The sequence below is a fragment of the Erinaceus europaeus genome, chromosome 14 (genome assembly GCF_950295315.1).
Source record: "Erinaceus europaeus chromosome 14, mEriEur2.1, whole genome shotgun sequence".
NCBI classification, from domain to species: Eukaryota; Metazoa; Chordata; class Mammalia; order Eulipotyphla; family Erinaceidae; genus Erinaceus; species Erinaceus europaeus.
Genome location: NC_080175.1, coordinates 53,127,031 through 53,144,741, shown reverse-complemented (window position 1 = coordinate 53,144,741; position 17,711 = coordinate 53,127,031). Strand labels below are relative to the sequence as shown.

The following is a 17,711-nucleotide window of genomic DNA, read 5'->3' as shown; positions in this document are numbered from 1 at the left end:
AGACACTCATTGCCACCTGCAGAGGAAATGCTTCAGGAGTGGTGAAGTAGGGCTGCAGGTGTCACTCTGTCTCTCTTTTCTCATTATCTCCCACCTCTCAATTACTATCTGTCTCTAATAAATAAACATATTTTTAAAATATTGAAGATAAGCTACCCATTAAAAGAAGAAGAAGAAGAAGGAGGAGGAGGAGGAGGAGGAGGAGGAGGAGGAGGAGGAGGAGGAGAAAAATACAGAGGAAGTGTCCCTAATTCCTACTGGTAGACTTGTGAAGTAACTACATGAGATAAATGTAGATGTGCTCACACCATGTTTACTCATGTGTATCTTGACATACTGGGCAGATGTGGAGAATTATTTATCAATGAATAAACTCTCATGAACATAGAATCAACTTCACATTGATACTAAAAATAGCTTCCTAGAGTCATGTAGCTATTAAATTATAAAAAATACATGTAAGTCATCCCAAACCAAGGCAGCGATGATAAGAACAATTAAACCAAAATAGGCATAAGAGAACCTACACAGCTAATATCAATGTTCTTTGTGAAGTGATTGCTTGTAGAAGAAAGAAGATAAAACAAAAGGAAACTGTTCCCCTTGACCTTAAGTCTGAAGAAGATATGAGCATCAATAAAAGGAAAATGTTTTTGCCTGCATAACAAGCAGTGATGCATGTAAAATTCCTGAAATTTTTAATTTCAACAATTTACTCAACCCTTATTCATTTATGTTCAATTTAATTAAAGCAAATTTGTGGGGTTTTTTTCTGATTTTTAAGTTCTTTTTAATAATATTTAAAAATGTTCCTATTTTAGTAGAACTGTTATTGAAGTATAGGTATACTATTTCTATCTTGCTTTTTTTTTTTTAAGGAACCCAGATGGGAACCAAAACAACAGTATGAGATGGCCTGTCTTCACAAGCACTGAACAAAAATACTTAACATTGTCTACAGAGTCACCAAAAGTATATGCTAAACTCCGTGCTCAACAGTGCCGATTTTGGAAGTTCTTTTTCCCCAAAATACTGGAAGTGACAGGTGTGTGATTTTTTTATATTTGGTTAATCAGTCAACCCTGAGCTATATAAAAAGAGAAGGTAGACACAGCAATGGTACACATATATTTAACAGTGACCATACAGTTATGTGACACCAATGAAGGCATTCTCCAACAACTTTCTTCCAAGTTTACATTGTTAGGTTAGCAAATCTATGGAAGCACCAAGAGACTGGGATGATGTAAGAAACAAAGAGCCTTTATTGAAAGGAGCTTAAGCCTGGGCTACATGCACTTCCCAATAGTGGCATGTGAGCCCTGAAATAATGCAAACAGGTTCTTTTTATACACATTAGGAAGGTGGGGAAGTTTTGGTCTGTTACAGAGTTCACTTAAAGTTCAAATCAGGGAGTCGGGCTGTAGCGCAGCGGGTTAAGCGCAGGGGGCGCAAAGCACAAGGACCCGCATAAGGATGCTGGTTCGAACCCCGGCTCCCCACCTGCAGGGGAGTCGCTTCACAGGCGGTGAAGCAGGTCTGCAGGTGTCTATCTTTCTCTCCTCCTCTCTGTCTTCCCCTCCTCTCTCCATTTCTCTCTGTCCTATCCAACAACGACAACAATAATAACTACAACAACAAAACAACAAGGGCAACAAAAGGGAATAAATAAATAAAATAAATATATATATATAAAAAGTTCAAATCAATTTGTCAGGGAGGTCTGTGACCACAGTCTTTGTCAAGGGGGTCTGTGACACAGTCCTTGTCATACTTAATCTTTTGCTGGTTAAACATATTTTGGGTACTGAGGTTATGTCCTCAGTTTGCAGAATAACTGCTGACTATAGTGTTGTTTGTTCAAGGATATGGTACAACTGTACTACATCTGCAACTACTAAGTTTAATATAGAAGAGAGTCCAAAGACAATATAGAGTAATAGTGGCCCTCACAACATATGTTTTAGGACTTTTTATATGAGCAGCATCTTAGTAGTTTAATAGAGGAACTGAAAGGTGGGCTGGTGAAATAGTTCACTTGGATAGTGGACATTTTTATCATGTGCAGGAACCAGGTTCAAAACTGACTCCCATCACCTGAAGGAAGATTTTGTGCTATGGTCTCTGCCACTCTCTCTGTCTATGAATTCATCTAAAAAATGAGAGAGAAAGTGAAACGAAGAAGTAAGAATGGAAGGAAGAAAGGAAGGAAGGAGGGAAGGAAGGAAGGAAGGAAGGAAGGAAGGAAGGAAGGAAGGAAGGAAGGGAGGAAGTGGACTGAAATAGAAAGTATGGTTGGACGACCATAGAAGTTTTGTAGTGGAATAAAAATGGGTGTCCATTCATAGTCAAGAAATCTTTGTGAAAATAATTAATAGATAAATTAATGAATAAATAATATAAATGTATTATATTGAATCAATAAGATAAGAACTAGGAGAGCTGGGCATTGGTGTACCCAGCTGAGTGCACATGAAACTAAGCAAGCAAGAAAAGCAAGACTTAGGTTCAAGTCTCCAGTACCCAAATGCAGGTGCTGGGGGGGAGCTTTGTGAGCAGTGTAGCAGTGTTATAGGTGTCTCTCTTTCTCTCTCCACATCTCTTCATTCCCTCTTGCTTTCTCTGTCCCTATCCAAAATATAACAAGAAAACTATAAAAGGGATAGAACTAGATATCAATTATAGTCAAGAACTACAAGCACACGTATTTATAAATAACAGAAGCCTTGATTTCTAAGAGGAAATTATCAAATAATTTAAAATATATTTTATTAATTTATTTATTCATTAAACAGAGACAGCTGAATTAAAGATGGAAGAATATATAGAGGGAGAGAAAGAATGAGAAACATCTGCAGAACTGCTCCACCATTAGTGAATCTTCCCCTGAAGGTGGGAGCTAGGGACTTGAACCCAGGTCCTTGTACACTGTAACATGTGGGCTCTACTGGGTCTGCCACCATCTAACCATGGAAATATCTATATTTATATCTATTATTAGATATAGAGAGATATAAATATATTGATATATACTTATACATACACATACTTTTATATACATACGTATATATATATTACATAATGAATAGACAGTATATTAGCTAACTCATCTTTTAGAAAAGACTGCTTGAATGTTTATAAGGAAATATAAGGAAAGTAGTCCATGTTACCATATTGCAAAATTATTAGTAAGTAAGTAATTAATGTGAATGATCACATCTCTCATGAGAAAAAAAATGATACACATATTTGATTTCTCTCCTAATTTTATAGTGTCCAGCTGTTTGAAATCCACGTAGCCACTAAAGTCTGTGGGGTGTGTGTGTGTGTGTGTGTGTGTGTGTGTGTGTGTGTGTGTGTGTGGATGGGCACACTTAAATAGTCCTGAGTCAAGTTTATTTTCTATCTAAGTTAAATATAAAAGTGATTCAATCTGATGTGTGTGATGTCAGTTCCTTTAGACTTCACCAAAGCATTCATTATAACAGTTGAGTCTGAAGGCTATATATAAGGATCACAGTATAGCAAGTTTTTTTTATTAACCAGGATTCACTATTTCAGACTGAATTTTTTATAATAACACACACACACACACACACACACAGAGACAGAGACAGAGATGAAGAGAGACTACAGCTTACTCCAGTGTGGTACATGGCTGACTAAAATGTACATCATAACAAAACCGGCATTTTCTCAGATGAGCTCTTTTGCCAGCCCAAACCTACTGCCTTGTTTAGAGAGGTTAGGTGATTACATGAGCAAAGCAGAACTGAATTTGATCGCTTAATAGGCCTTTCGATTGTCAGGCATTACTCACCAAAATTGCAATTATGTACTCCATCTGTTTGGGAGAGGCTTCTGGTATACCAGCGCTCTGTGTATCACCAAATGTTCTGTGACATAATATATATCCAGAGATGGGTTCTGCCTCCCTTGGCAGAATTACACTGCTGCCCTTGTGTCCTCTGGGTGTGAAGAACAATGAGGTAACCCATTTAGTCTTCCAAGAGACCAGGAGAGGCACCATTTCACACAGCGCACACTAACACATTTGTATCTGTACTTAAAATATGTTTAAAGACACAGTCATAATGGAAGGAACATGGAGGTGGAGTGGGGTGGACGAAAGGTTTATGGAGGGATTTTAAATGACTAGTTTATTATAAGCCAGACTGAACATTGCTGGCTCAAGCACATGCATTTATTGCTACTTATTTGCTGGTAAAATTTGAGTATGAGTAGTTTTTGAAGATGTCTTTCTAAATCTGTATCTCTAAATAGCTCATGGCTATAAATCAAGCTGAATAAGCAAACTCCTAAATTGGTGATTGTGGCTGCTCCTTTATATGCAATGATGAATAAATTTCTAGTTTTAAACAACCCTGAGTTCTTTGGAAATACTAAGCCTTGTTCTGGATCATTCCATTCTCTAAGATAATCCCTGAGACCTTGACAGCATAGTGTTTTCGCTTTAGCACTATTGTTCATATTTATTTTTAGCAGCATGCTTTCACTTTAATATGCGCAAATGCACTCAGTAATTAAATTCTATATATAAGCAAATCCATTTTTTAACACAGAGACAACAGAAAGAGATGGAGGAAAAGGCCACAGTACCAAAGTTTCCATCAGTTCAGTGAGGCCAGGCACACACACCTGAGTCTCATAATGACAAAGCATCTCATTATTCAAATGAACTATGTTGACATCCTCCAAGACAAATTTAAAACACTTGCTTTTAGAGTTTCTAATAATGTGAGACAATGAAAAAGATTATTATATCTTCTCACTAGAACTGATCTTTTCAAATTCTAACCATTTCAGTATTTAAAATTTTGAAAAATGGGGGCTGGGTGGTGGCACACCTGGTTGAATATACATGTTCCAATGCAAAGGACCCAGGTACTGGCCCCAGGTCCTTTCCTGTACGGGGGAAGCTTCACAAGTGGTTAAGTAGGGCTGCAGGTGTCTCTTTTTTTCATTCCCTCTCTATCACCCCTTCTCTCCAATTTCTGGCTGTCTCTATCCAATAAATAATTTTTTTATTTAAAAATGGGTTTTATAAGGTGGCCTGAGCTGAATATTTTATACAGAAAACTCTACAGGGAAAGGAAGATTAAAAAATAATAATAGGGGAGTCGGGCTGTAGCACAGCGGGTTAAGTGCAGGTGGCGCAAAGCACAAGGACCCGCGTAAGGATCCCGGTTCGAACCCCGGCTCCCCACCTGCAGGGGAGTCGCTTCACAGGCAGTGAAGCAGGTCTGCAGGTGTCTATCTTTCTCTCCTCCTCTTTGTCTTCCCCTCCTCTCTCCATTTCTCTCTATCCTATCCAACAATGACAACAACAATAATAACTACAACAATAAAACAACAAGGGCAACAAAAAGGGAATAAATAAATATAATAAATATTTTAAAAAATTTTAAAAATATATAATAATAATAATAACCCACCTGCAGGGGAAGCTTCACACGAGATGAAGCAGGGCTGCAGGTGTCTCTCTCTCTCACTGCCTCTCTCTCCCCTCTCAGTTTCTCTCTGTCTCTATGCAATAATAAGCAAATAAAAATATTTAAAAGTCAATAATAATAATTAATAATAATAATAACCTCTGACTGGATTTCATAAAAGGAAAAATATTTACCTCACTTAAGATGAAAGTTCTATCATTTGAGCAATAAACAAAATGATTCTCAAATCTTGTTTAAAGACAGCACTCCAGCAGTTTTCAGAGTATACTCCAGCACATAACTGTGTTGGCAATGTATGAACTTGCAAGAAACTGCAGTGTTTATCCTGTTAGAAACTGGAGCTTTTCACACTCTGACCTCACAACATCTTATGATCATTTGGAAATTAACTGTAGAAATTTCCAGCTTAATACCAATGGGGAATCAGTAAATCTCACTGAAGATGAAAGTGTAAATGTACTTAAAGGGAAATAAAGAATTAATTCTTCAAGTCAGCTGAATAAAAACAATAATATACTTATTATTATATTATATTATATTATATTATATTATATTATATTATATTATATTATATTATATTATATTATATTATATTATATTATATATTATAAGGTGGTTGTTCCTTTGGCATTTAATAAGTTGTGACACACTGGTGTCTCCAGCTCTGAAGACCATATAAATGATGGCCTGAGATACTACTTGGATTTATCATTTTTCTAATCAGTTTGCAGGACAACCAAAACTCAGAAACTCAGAAAAGCAGTTTGGAGGGGAAATAATAATAATCAGTTATTTTATTGATTGTATGGACTTCCCACTCATTAATTATAGCAAAGCAATTTTAAGACATAAATTTTTGTGTAATCTGATAATCAAACAAACTAATCAGTTTGTTTCACTTTATTTTTTTGTATTTATTTATTTTCCCTTTTGTTGCCCTTGTCGTTATTGTTGTTGTAGTTATTATTGTTGTTGTTATTGATGTCATTGTTGTTGGATAGGACAGAGAGAAATGGAGAGAGGAGGGGAACACAGTGAGGGGGAGAGAAAGATAGACACCTGCAGACCTATTTCACTGCCTGTGAAGCGACTCCCCTGAATGTGGAGAGCTGGGGGCTTGAACCAGCATCTTAAGCTGGACATTGCGCTTTGCACCACGTGCGCTTATCCCGCTGCCCTACCGCCAGAATCTCCTTGTTTGTTTCACTTTAGAAGTACCGGTATTCTTCACACAATCTAGTCTGCCTTTGTAGTTGTGTTTATTTTGTTATTCACTACAGGCCTTTCAGGAAATATTGCATAGAGAATCACACATTTCTTTTTTTTTTAAGAATTTATTTATTTATTCATGAGAAGGATAGGAGGAGAGAAAGAACCAGCCATCACTCTGGTACATGTGCTGCCAGGATCGAACTCAGGACCTCATGCTTGAGAGAGTCTAGTGCCTTAGCCACTGCGCCACCTCCCGGGCCACATGAGAATCACACATTTCTGCAATATGAAATAAATCCAGTAATGGGGGAAGAAGGTATTTTCAAAACAATAGTGTGAATTATGGCATAATTTAACTTAAGGTGCTGAGCACCATTACATTTGAATTGACACATCTCCCATGCTCTCTTCTAGCTCCTCAGACTTGACTAAATAACTCTGGTGAGAAACCACTCTTTTTTTTTTTAATTAGCAATCTTAAATTTATTATTATTATCATTATTATTATTATTATCTGTAAGGAATACATTATCTTTTTTTCCAAATGAGAGCAAAATGTAGGCAGAGGAAAGATCACAACTTAAGAAAAGTATCCATATGTTTATGGACTACTGGTATTGATCTCAATATACATGAAGTCAATAGAAAGCAAAGCCAGAAATAAATTATTGTAACAAGGGCAGTAAATTCATCATTGGGGCTCCTAATAGACACACAGAGCTTTGATTTTATAATGAAAAACACAATTTCATTTGTCTTCCCCAGAAATACTGTAAAATTGCAATCACTAAGCCAATTCATAGCTAGAAAATTAATTTTTTAAGTGTGGAGTTATTTTTCTTTGTCACTAATATGGTAAATGGCTGAGCTAGAATTTTGACCCACATCATTTCAAAGCTTACCCTACTATTTTTTTTTTTCATCTTGAAGTGCCTTGTTAACTATAAAACAATCAGATCTGCATGTCAAAAGCAGTACATGTACAACAAACTAAGTGGCATTCTAGTTTTGGAGAAAGACAGAATAAATGACATATACTGGGTTTTCTAAATTTAAATTATCCCACAGGATAGTGGATATTTTTTTTTAATATTTATTTTTTTCATTATTTTTTAATGAATGAGAGATACAGAAAGATCAGAGCACTGCTCAGCTCTGGCTGATGGTGGTACTGTGGGTTGAACCTGAAACCTAACAGCCTCAGGCATCAAAGAATCTTTATGCTATCTCCCCAGACCCATAGTGGTCATTTTTCAGGGTGGCTTAGGGACATAAGACCAATGCATTCTGAGTCATCGAAACAAGTACTCAAACAAAGCTGTGCCGAGTTGTGACAAGAGGCTCTCAAAACATGAAGTCCCATGGCTGCACAGAGAGTATACTGTAGGTCATGCCTCAGTCTCACTCTGGGAGGCAGAATTAATTCCTGCTTTCATCAGCAGCTTTAGGATTGTAGGTAGGTGTGCGGTAGTTTTTGGGGGCCTGGGATGGTGGTTGTGTTGTGGGGTTCCTGTCCTCTTGGGCGGGGTCCCAACCCCCTCTTCCTCCTCATCCTTTTCTTAGCCTACCTTCCTTTCCAGGGGTGCATCACACTTCATGGTCAGGTCAGCCGTGTGCACTCAGTCCTGGGCCCTACCAACCCGCCAAGCAGAGAGGCGCATGCACCCTCTCCTGCGCTCCAGGCTCAGTAGTAAAGAGACCAGATGTGGCAGCACAAGAACCTTGGTTCAAGCCCCCAATCCCCACTGCAGGGATGGTGCTTGGGAGCGGTGAAATAGGTCTGCAGGTGTCTGTCTCTCTTCCTTTATATCTCCCCTATTCACTCTACCTTATCAAATAAAACAGAAAAAAAAAAAAATCGGCTTCCGGAGTTGGACAGTAGTGCAGCAGGTTAAGTGCACGAGGTGCAAAGCGCAAGGACCAGAAGTAAGGATCCCGGTTCAAGCCCCCGGCTCCCCACATGCAGGGGAGTCGCTTCACAGGTGTCTTTCTCTCCCCATTTATGTCTTCCCTCCTCTCTTCATTTCTCTCTGTCCTATCTAACAATGGCAACATCATCAACAACAACAATAAAACAACAAGGACAACAAAAGGGAATATATATATATATATATATATATATATATATATATATATTTTTTTTTTTTTTAAGAAAGTAAAAAGCAGCTTCTGGGAACAGTGGGTTTATAGCGCTGGCACCAAGCCCCAGTGATAACCCTAGTAACAATAAAATAAATATATAAACAAATACAAAAAATAAATAAATAAATAAATAAATAAATAAATAAATGTTTTTCTATGGGGATAATTAGTTCTTTTGTGCCACATTTCTAAAATATAATGAGACACACACCACCCCCCAGCACCTCTTCACATACTTTGGAAGAACTGGAAAATCTGAATTAATTCCCAGTCATTTTAACCCCATATACTCAATGAGAAGCAAAACTGTAGGGCAAAGTTTTTTTTTTTTTTGCCCCCTTTCCTTGACATTTATTTATTTATTTATGAGAGGGAACATGAGCATCACTCTGGCCCATGTGTTACCAGAGCTTGAACCTAGGTCCTCCTGCTTGAGAGTCCAGCACATTATCCACTGCACCACCTCCTGGGTTTCAGTGGGGAGAAGATACTGGCATACAAGCAGTAGGAAAAAGGAGCCCTACATTATGGTGACTGTAGACTGGTATTGTGCATAACCATTGTACTGTCTCCTCCACTTGAGTCTTTTTTATTATTATTATTTTTTTATAATGGAAAGCCACTCAACTACACAAAACCTCCAGTAGTATGTCATCTATCTTGGTATACTGAGCTTTTACTCAGAGATAGGTAGTATTGTGATGGTGGACCATAATATTGCTGTATCTTTCCTGCTCCTTCTATTTCTCCAGCCCCTTTTCCCCCCACTCTCTCCCTCCCTCCTTAAATTGACCCGATATAATTAGAATTGCAGAAGAATAAAGCCTCAATGCTCATTCAAAAAATCACACACACACACTGAACATATATAAATATCACAAGAGAAAGACAGACAAAATGTAAATATATACAGCATAAATATGGTATCTAAAATACACAGTATTTACAAACTGAAATAACATGATATTACTTAATATCACTTACTCTCATGAAAATACAAAGCAAGTGAAGAAAAGCTACAATCTAAGCAAAATTATTATTATTATTATTATTATTATTATTATTATTATTATCACCATTATTATTATTATTCGCCTCCAGGATTATCACTAGGGCTTGGTGCCTGCACTATGAATCCACTGCTCCTGGTGGCCATTTTTTTTTTTTTGTTTCACTGGATAGGACAGAGAAGGGTTGAGAGAGGAAGGGGAGACAGAGAGGGAGAAAGAAAGAGAGACACCTGCAGATCTGCTTCTCCAAGCTGAAGACTTGAACTTGGATAGTTCACCTGGTAAGACGTGTACATTGTCATGTACATGGCCCAGATTTCAAGTCTCTATACTATATGGGAATTTGACATGGCACCCAGTGCAAGCTCTAATGTGGTGGTGCCACTTCCTTCTGTCTATAAATCCATCATCTGAGTGAAATAACATTCCAGGGTGGCCAGACAGTGGCTCAATTGACTGACTGCACACATCAGCTTACACAAGAATCTGGGTTCAAACTACTGTTCCCCAACTGCAGTTGGTAAGCTTCACAATCAGTAGAGCAAAGCCACAGGTGTCTCTTTATTTCCCTCTCTACTTCCTCTGGATTTCTTTGTCTCGCTTAAAAAAAAAAAAAAAGAAAGAAAGGAAGAAAAAGAACAGAGAACAGAAAAAAAAAAAAAAGTCTGCCATGCAGGCCCTGAGACCTGGTGATAACCCTGGTAGAAATAAAATAATAATAATAATGTAAAAATAAACTATCCAGAAGTAATGCAGTCATACAGTTCCAACATATGAAAAGAATAACAGTATGAGGAATAAATATATATTCAAAGTTACATTTTTTAGTATCAGCAATATTTTTTTTTACTCTAAAACCTGCCTCTGAATACAAATGTGGAAACACCCCTCATTAATGCATATATCTTTTCTCCCTCTTGATTTACTCTATTTTCTAAAATTGAACATTTATTTTACCCTGTGACATAGAAATTTTTTTGGGGGGTGGATTTTTATTACCTGGTTTCCCATAGACATGTTATAAATTTTTCTTTTCTTTTAAGTTTTTTATTATCTTTATTTGTTTATTGGATAGGGACAGATAGGGAAGGGAATGACAGAGAGTAAGAGAGTCAGAGAGACACTTGCAATTCTGCTTCACCAATTGTGAAACTTTCCCCCTGCAGGTTGGGACTGAGGGCTCAAACCTGGGTCCTTGTACACTGTAACATGTACTTAACCAGTTGCGCCACCATTCAGTCCCATAAATTTTCAAATGTTTAGAATTTTAAAATCTTACACAACTATGTTCATTTGACCATCTGGAAATATCATATAAAAGTTTTTTTTTCCTAAAAATAGATTATACACATTTATCTTACAAGTTTAAATGTAATGAGTTTTGGAGGAGAAAATGTTAATAAAGGAAAATGTTAGAAATGTTTTATCAGGCCAATAAATACATATCTTTAAAGTTAAATTATTTTTTTTTCTTTACAAAGTCTGAGTCTCCACCCCCCGTAAGGTTATCAGTTGGGTTTGGTGGTCCAACTGCCTGCATAGCCACTATGTTTGGTGGTCAGCTGGACTGATTTATTTGTTTATTTGCTTATCTATTTATTTATATATCAGAGAGAGAGAGAGAGAGAGAGAGAGAGAGAGAGGCGGGGGAGAAAGTGTGGAAAAAGAGGGGAGAGGGAGAGAGAGAGAGAGAAAGAAAGAGAAACCTGCAACACTGCTCCACTGCTCCTGAAGATTCCCCCCACCCACCCCCTGCAGGTAATAACCAGAACTTGACCTTGGATGCTCCTGTGTGGTACCTTGTCGACTCAGCCAGGTGTACCACCACCTTCCCTTCTAAGCCTGAATCTTGCATGTGTGTGAGATTTCACCAGTCTGCTTTTTAAATTCATAGACACCACAACACCTCAGCTTTCTCGAATGCCAAGGAGCTTCCCAACTGGTGCTCTTCTGCCAACCTAGAACATATGCCTTGACACCTGCAGCACCGGAGCAGCCAGCTCTCAACTTCCAATTGACTAAATCCTTTCTAACTGCATGCCATGTGGAGGTCCCTGGTATCTTTATTTCTTCGTAATCTATTTTTTGCTGGGGATGACAAAGTGAACTGAGATCATCAAAATGTTTGAAGTATCTGCATATTATTTTACTATATAAGATTGATGAATTTAATTATCTTATAGTAGACAGAGTTGAGTAAAAGAGAAACCAGAGCACAACTCCTCTACATGAACCATACCCAATTTCTCAGGTATGCTAGATAAGCTACATTAACTAGATAAGCTACATTCTCAGATATATACCAAAATCATCTGCTGTTCACATGGCATCATTCTTTTTAATTTATTTATATTTGAACTTCATATTTACTGTTGTTCATTTGCTATGCTTGATTCTGGAAATAATAAGACTTTGTTTACCAGACAATTGTCAAATGGATACAAGTTCACATCCTTCCATAATACACTCCTTAACATTTATTTTATTTGTTGGAGAGAGAAAGACAGAGACAGAAAAAGATATAGAGACCAGATCATCTCCCTGGAAGTTGGAATGTTTGGGCTCATACTTGAAAGTCCAAGTTGCACAACCTTCCCAGGTTCCTTACTTTTGCTCTTTTACATATTTTCTCTAGTAATTTATTTTACAAATAGTGTTTTTTTTTCTAAATTTATTTATTTTGCCTCTAGGGTTGTCGCTGGGGCTTGGTGCTAACACTATAAATCCACTGCTCCTAGCAGTCAATTTTTTTCCCCATTTCACTGAATAGGACAGAGAGAAATTGGGAGAGGAGGGAGAGTGGTAGAGAGAGAAAGAGAGAGAGAGTGAGGGAGGGAGAGAGAGTTTAGAACACTGCTGGATTATGGTGGTGCTGTGGATTGAATTTGGAGCCTCAGGGCCTCAGATATGAAAGTATTTTTGCATAACCATTATGCTGTCTCCTTAGTCCATTTTGTTTTTCTAATTGTAGTAACACTGACTTATCAGGAGTATATTTAATCAAGGAGTAAACTATCATACCTTTTCTTTTTTATGTGTCTTTATTAATGATAAAAATTGGAGAAAAGAGAGAAAGAGAACCAGAACATCACTCTGGTACATGTACTGTGGGGGATTGAACTCAGGACTTCATACTTGAGAGTCCAAAACTATCTACTGTGCCACCTCCCAGACCAATATGCATTTTTAAGTTCAGTATAATTAAATATTTTAAAGGAGGCTATTTGTCAAACAGCATGTATTCTGCTGGTAATAGAACAAATGTAAAGAAAGATCAATCAGTACTTACTGTTATGTCATCACATTGATAAATACATCATGTAATGTGATTATCTTTCATTTTGTTTTGTCCAAAACCACAAAGCATGACAACTGAAGAATTTATGAGGTGAATAGAAATATTTATGGTTTAAAAATTGTTTATAAATAAGCTAACGTTTTTTTCTTCTAAACCAAATTAGCAGAGGGCATTAAGTATTAAACTACTTGAAGGAGGCACCCTTCTAATACTTGATGAGACTGATCAGTATTTGATATGTGATGCTTGACAATTTTCCACCTTCATCTTCTCTTTTGCATACCTATTTTGTTTTCTCAGTCACTCAGAATGCTTTTTCTTCTCACAAGGAGTATTTGTGCATGGAGAACGATGGGTATTGTTGGTAGCCTCAGTACTTGTGGAGGATACCTTATTCCCACTGAATATTTGAAGAGACATTTTATTTTATTTGCTATATTATTGTTTCATATTTATATGTTTTATTTGATAAAAGAGGGAATGTGAGAGAGGAAGGAAAAATAGAGAAGGAGAGAGAAACACCTGAAGGGGGGCCAGGTGGTGCACCTGGAAGAGCACACATGTTATGAAGACCTGGATTTTAACCCCCTAGTCCCCACCTGCAGGGAGGGAAGCTTTGCAAGTAGTGAAGCAATGTTGCAGGTGTCTTCCCATCTCTCTCCATCTCTGTAACCCCCTTCCCTCTTGATTTATGGCTGTCTCTATCCAATAAATAAAGATTAATCAACAAACAAACAAACACCAGAAGCACTGCTTCACTTCATGAAAGTGAAGGCCAGGTGCTTGCATCTGGTAATGTATGTGCTCTACTGAGTGTGTCATCTCTCAGCCCCCATGAAGAAAAATTTATAATAAGATTATTCTTCTTCAGTGACTTTTAATTCATGCAGAATATGTGTTGAAGTTCTTAACAATTAGTAATTCCATTAACAATGTGCATCTTGTGGCTAGGTGGTGGCACACTTGGTTGAGTGCATGTGTTATAATGCACAAGGACCTGAGTTCGAGCCCCTGACACCAACCTGCAGGGGGGATGTTTCATGAGCAGTGAAGCAGTGCTGTGGATATCTCTTTCTAAACCTCTTTTTATGTCTTTCTTCCCCCTAGATATCTTTCTGTCTCTATCCAATAAATTAGTGAATAAATTAATTACATTTAAAAATAAAATATACATTAAATATATTTAAGTACTGTGATTCTATTTCAGGAAGTAAGCATTTTTAACTTATTTTGAAGGAAGTACATTGTTTACTACAGTTGCCTTTTCACCCTCAAATTTTAAACAAGTTAAATTTGCTTAATAAATTGAAGCCTCTTTATTTTTATTTGTGATTTTCAGCACAATAAGTCACATGGTTTCATCACTAATATTGCTAATACTAATAATAATTTTAAAAAAATGGTTGTGAGTAGATTTATGACATGTGAAGAGATAGAATGATGGAAGGAAGGAAAAGCTTCTAATTTAGGTTTTGACCAATGCCATAGGACTAAGAATATTTATTATCTTTATGACCTATTTGTTTCTAATGTATCTTATTAGAAAATAATAGTTGGCATAAAACTAATAGTCTTAGTCAGTGTTCAGTAGTTCCAGAAAAAAAATGGCACTCTGTTCTCCAGAACATTTACACAGTAAAAAGTAAAATATTTCACTAGCTTGTAGAAGATCCTCACACACATTTAGGTATATGTGTTATGATTCTTATGATGATTATTTGAATTACCAGATATGTTATTCTATGAACAAGAATAGACTTCTCTGAGTAATACAATTCATGGTCTGGTTCTTTATTTTTTAAATATAGTATATTTATTGTTGGATAGAGACTGAGAGAAATTGAGAGAGGAGGGGGATATAGGAAGACAGAAAGATATCTGCAGACCTGTTTCACCTCCAGTGAAGCTTTCCTCCTGCAAGTCGGGACGAGGGGCTTGAACCTGGGCCCTGTGCGTTGTAATGTGTGTGCTTAACCAGGTGTGCAGCTGCCTGGCCCCTCATGGTCTGACTGTTTAAACTCAAGGCACTTGTTATTTCTTCACTGTTCAGTTATTAATTTGTGTGAAGTAACATTTTAGACTATCATGAAGAGATTATATGACTAGATTATGTGGTGTGCTATTTAATATCTTCTACACATATTTTTTTGACTCTAGCAGAATTCTGTTATTCACAAAAGTTGTATTTTTTTGGTATTTTGAAAGATGTTTGTTTATAAAAATGGAACATTTTTTGTATAAACCCTCAAGTACTTGGCTAGTATTCAAATAGTATAGTATTCAAACATTATAAGCATTCTCATTCTAGGCCCAAATATACCCTTAAATTACTAATAAACTGTGGAGAACATTTTAATGACTGTACAGATTTTAAATTAATTTGCCGCCATGGTTACCACTGGGGCTCTGCACTATGAATCCACTGCTCTTGATGGCCATTTTTTTTCTTTCTTCTTTTTTTTCTTTCTATTTTTTTTTTAATTGGATAGGACAGGGGAAAATTGGGAAGGGGACCAGGTAGAGAGGGAGAGAAAAGAGAGAGAGAGAGAGAGACCTGCAGACCTGTTTCATCACTTGTGAAGTTTTCTCTCTGCAGGTAGGGAACCAGGACTTGAGCCCAGGTACTTATGCATGATCAGTCCAGTGCTGATCCCAGTCTGTCACCACCTGGTCCCCATGCCTGCACAGATATTTTAAACACTGATTTTCCTATAAACTAAAAATAAGTCACCAAATATTTCTCACTGTTAATAGTACAAATAAAACATATGAAAAGATGGGATTTTCCCATATGTATTAAGCACAGTGTGAAATCACGTGAATAATCTCCAAATCAATGTTTCAAAATAACAGCTAATTTGAAACACCCCTAATTGAAAAAATATGTATGAAAAATATGCCAGTCCATATTTTCAGGATAGTTGAGATAACTTCAACATGTGTTTTCCACTGAATGAGTATAGCTCTACATCTAAAACTTTTAAAATCTAAGAGTACTTCAAATGTATTCCAGTGATAGACGTAAACCATTTATATTATCTGCTAGCCTTTCCGTGCCCAATATAAATATAAAATTAAAAGGTTGTGACTTCAGAGCCTTATTGATTCCAAACTTCACTGTAGGTCCTTTAACACTCCTTCAAATAAATCAGACTTTCACGGCTCTCAAAGTACAAAATTCCTTTTTTTGTTTGTTTATTATCTCACATTATTTCTGATATAAAGACTTCTCACTGTAAGATGTGCCTGCCCTTTGCAGAGTACTGAAAAACAAAAATTGCTATAGGCATCCTTATAACTTGCAAATCAACTGACAAACTACCTTTACATAATCATCATCATAATAACCTATTTTCACTGATTAGGTATTTTTGCAATTAAAATGTATTTGTATATTTTGAGTGTAAGATATTTTTTAGAATACCAAATATAAGTCTGCATTTGTGCATTAATAAATATGCACATATAAACATTTTTTATCAGAAATAACACTATGATTGTAATTATATGCAAATAAGTGTTATGGAGTTTTTCTCTTTGGGGATACAGAAAGTAGTACTTACATTACATATCTTTAAAAATGTAATGCAATATAATTTGATCATACAATATTTAAATTCAATTTTAATTTGATTTCTTCAGTTTTCTCCATTTGCTATACTACCTGCACATATTGTTTGAATTTTTGTATAACATCTAGAATTATGTTAAAAGTTTTTTTTTTTTTGGTAACTAGAGATGTTGACAGTAAATAATTAAGAATAGAAATTGCTCTGTGATTTACTTGAAGATAATGGCATCTGAAAACAAAATTATTTTTCAATTACTGTAAGCAGATTTAAATTTAGATTAATACAACTTATTTCATGTTTCATAGGAAATATCAATGAAGCAGAACAAGAGTGGAAAGCCGGATTCCATCTCTGGAACAATTACATGATGGATTGGAAAAATCAATTGAACTATTACACTAGTAGGAAAGAAAGCTGTGTGGGTCTCTAATTAATAGATTTACCCTTTATAGAATGTTCATTTTCTGTAGGTCAGTACAAAAATATCAGTAGATCTCTTACATGCCTATAAAGAAAGCTATTATATAGCTGAAACAAAAATGTCAGAAGGAATAATATCAATTTCTCACATCTTTCACTTAGCATTCTATCTAGCATTTCAAAGCCTACGTGGCTAGAAGACGTTTAATTAAATTTCACAGTTAAAATAAATGGCAATTAATTATATGCACATTAAAACATTTTGTAGTTCCAAACTGTCTCCTTTCTGAATCACTTTCAGATTTCCCACTCCCACCCCAGGAATTGCCTGTCTTTTAAAATTTACCTTTGTGTATGTATTTGCATTAACAGTACCTTTTAAAAAATGAATTTGGTTTTGAACTACTATAGGCTATTAGTCCATAATGTCATTTCTTCTAATTGATTCATGAATTGGAAGCTAATATAAGTTCTATTCATACAGCCATAGACATTATTGGACCCTCATTGCATTCTGAAGTTTTTTTGTTTGTTTAATGCAGTGCTGGGGGATGAAGCTAGGGCTTTATCCATACATATCATC

General features: G+C 36.3%; 1 protein-coding gene across 1 annotated transcript in view; it reads left to right on the top strand.

Moving 5' to 3' along the window:
- The window catches only part of BCHE (butyrylcholinesterase), a 78,013-nt gene extending 60,610 nt beyond the window's left edge, over positions 1-17,403 (top strand). Inside the window, 2 exon segments of the mRNA XM_007523643.3 lie at positions 879-1,045; positions 17,014-17,403. Of these exon segments, the coding sequence (XP_007523705.2) occupies positions 879-1,045; positions 17,014-17,138 (292 nt within the window). The 3' untranslated portion in view covers positions 17,139-17,403.
- Positions 17,404-17,711: the final 308 nt, after the last annotated feature.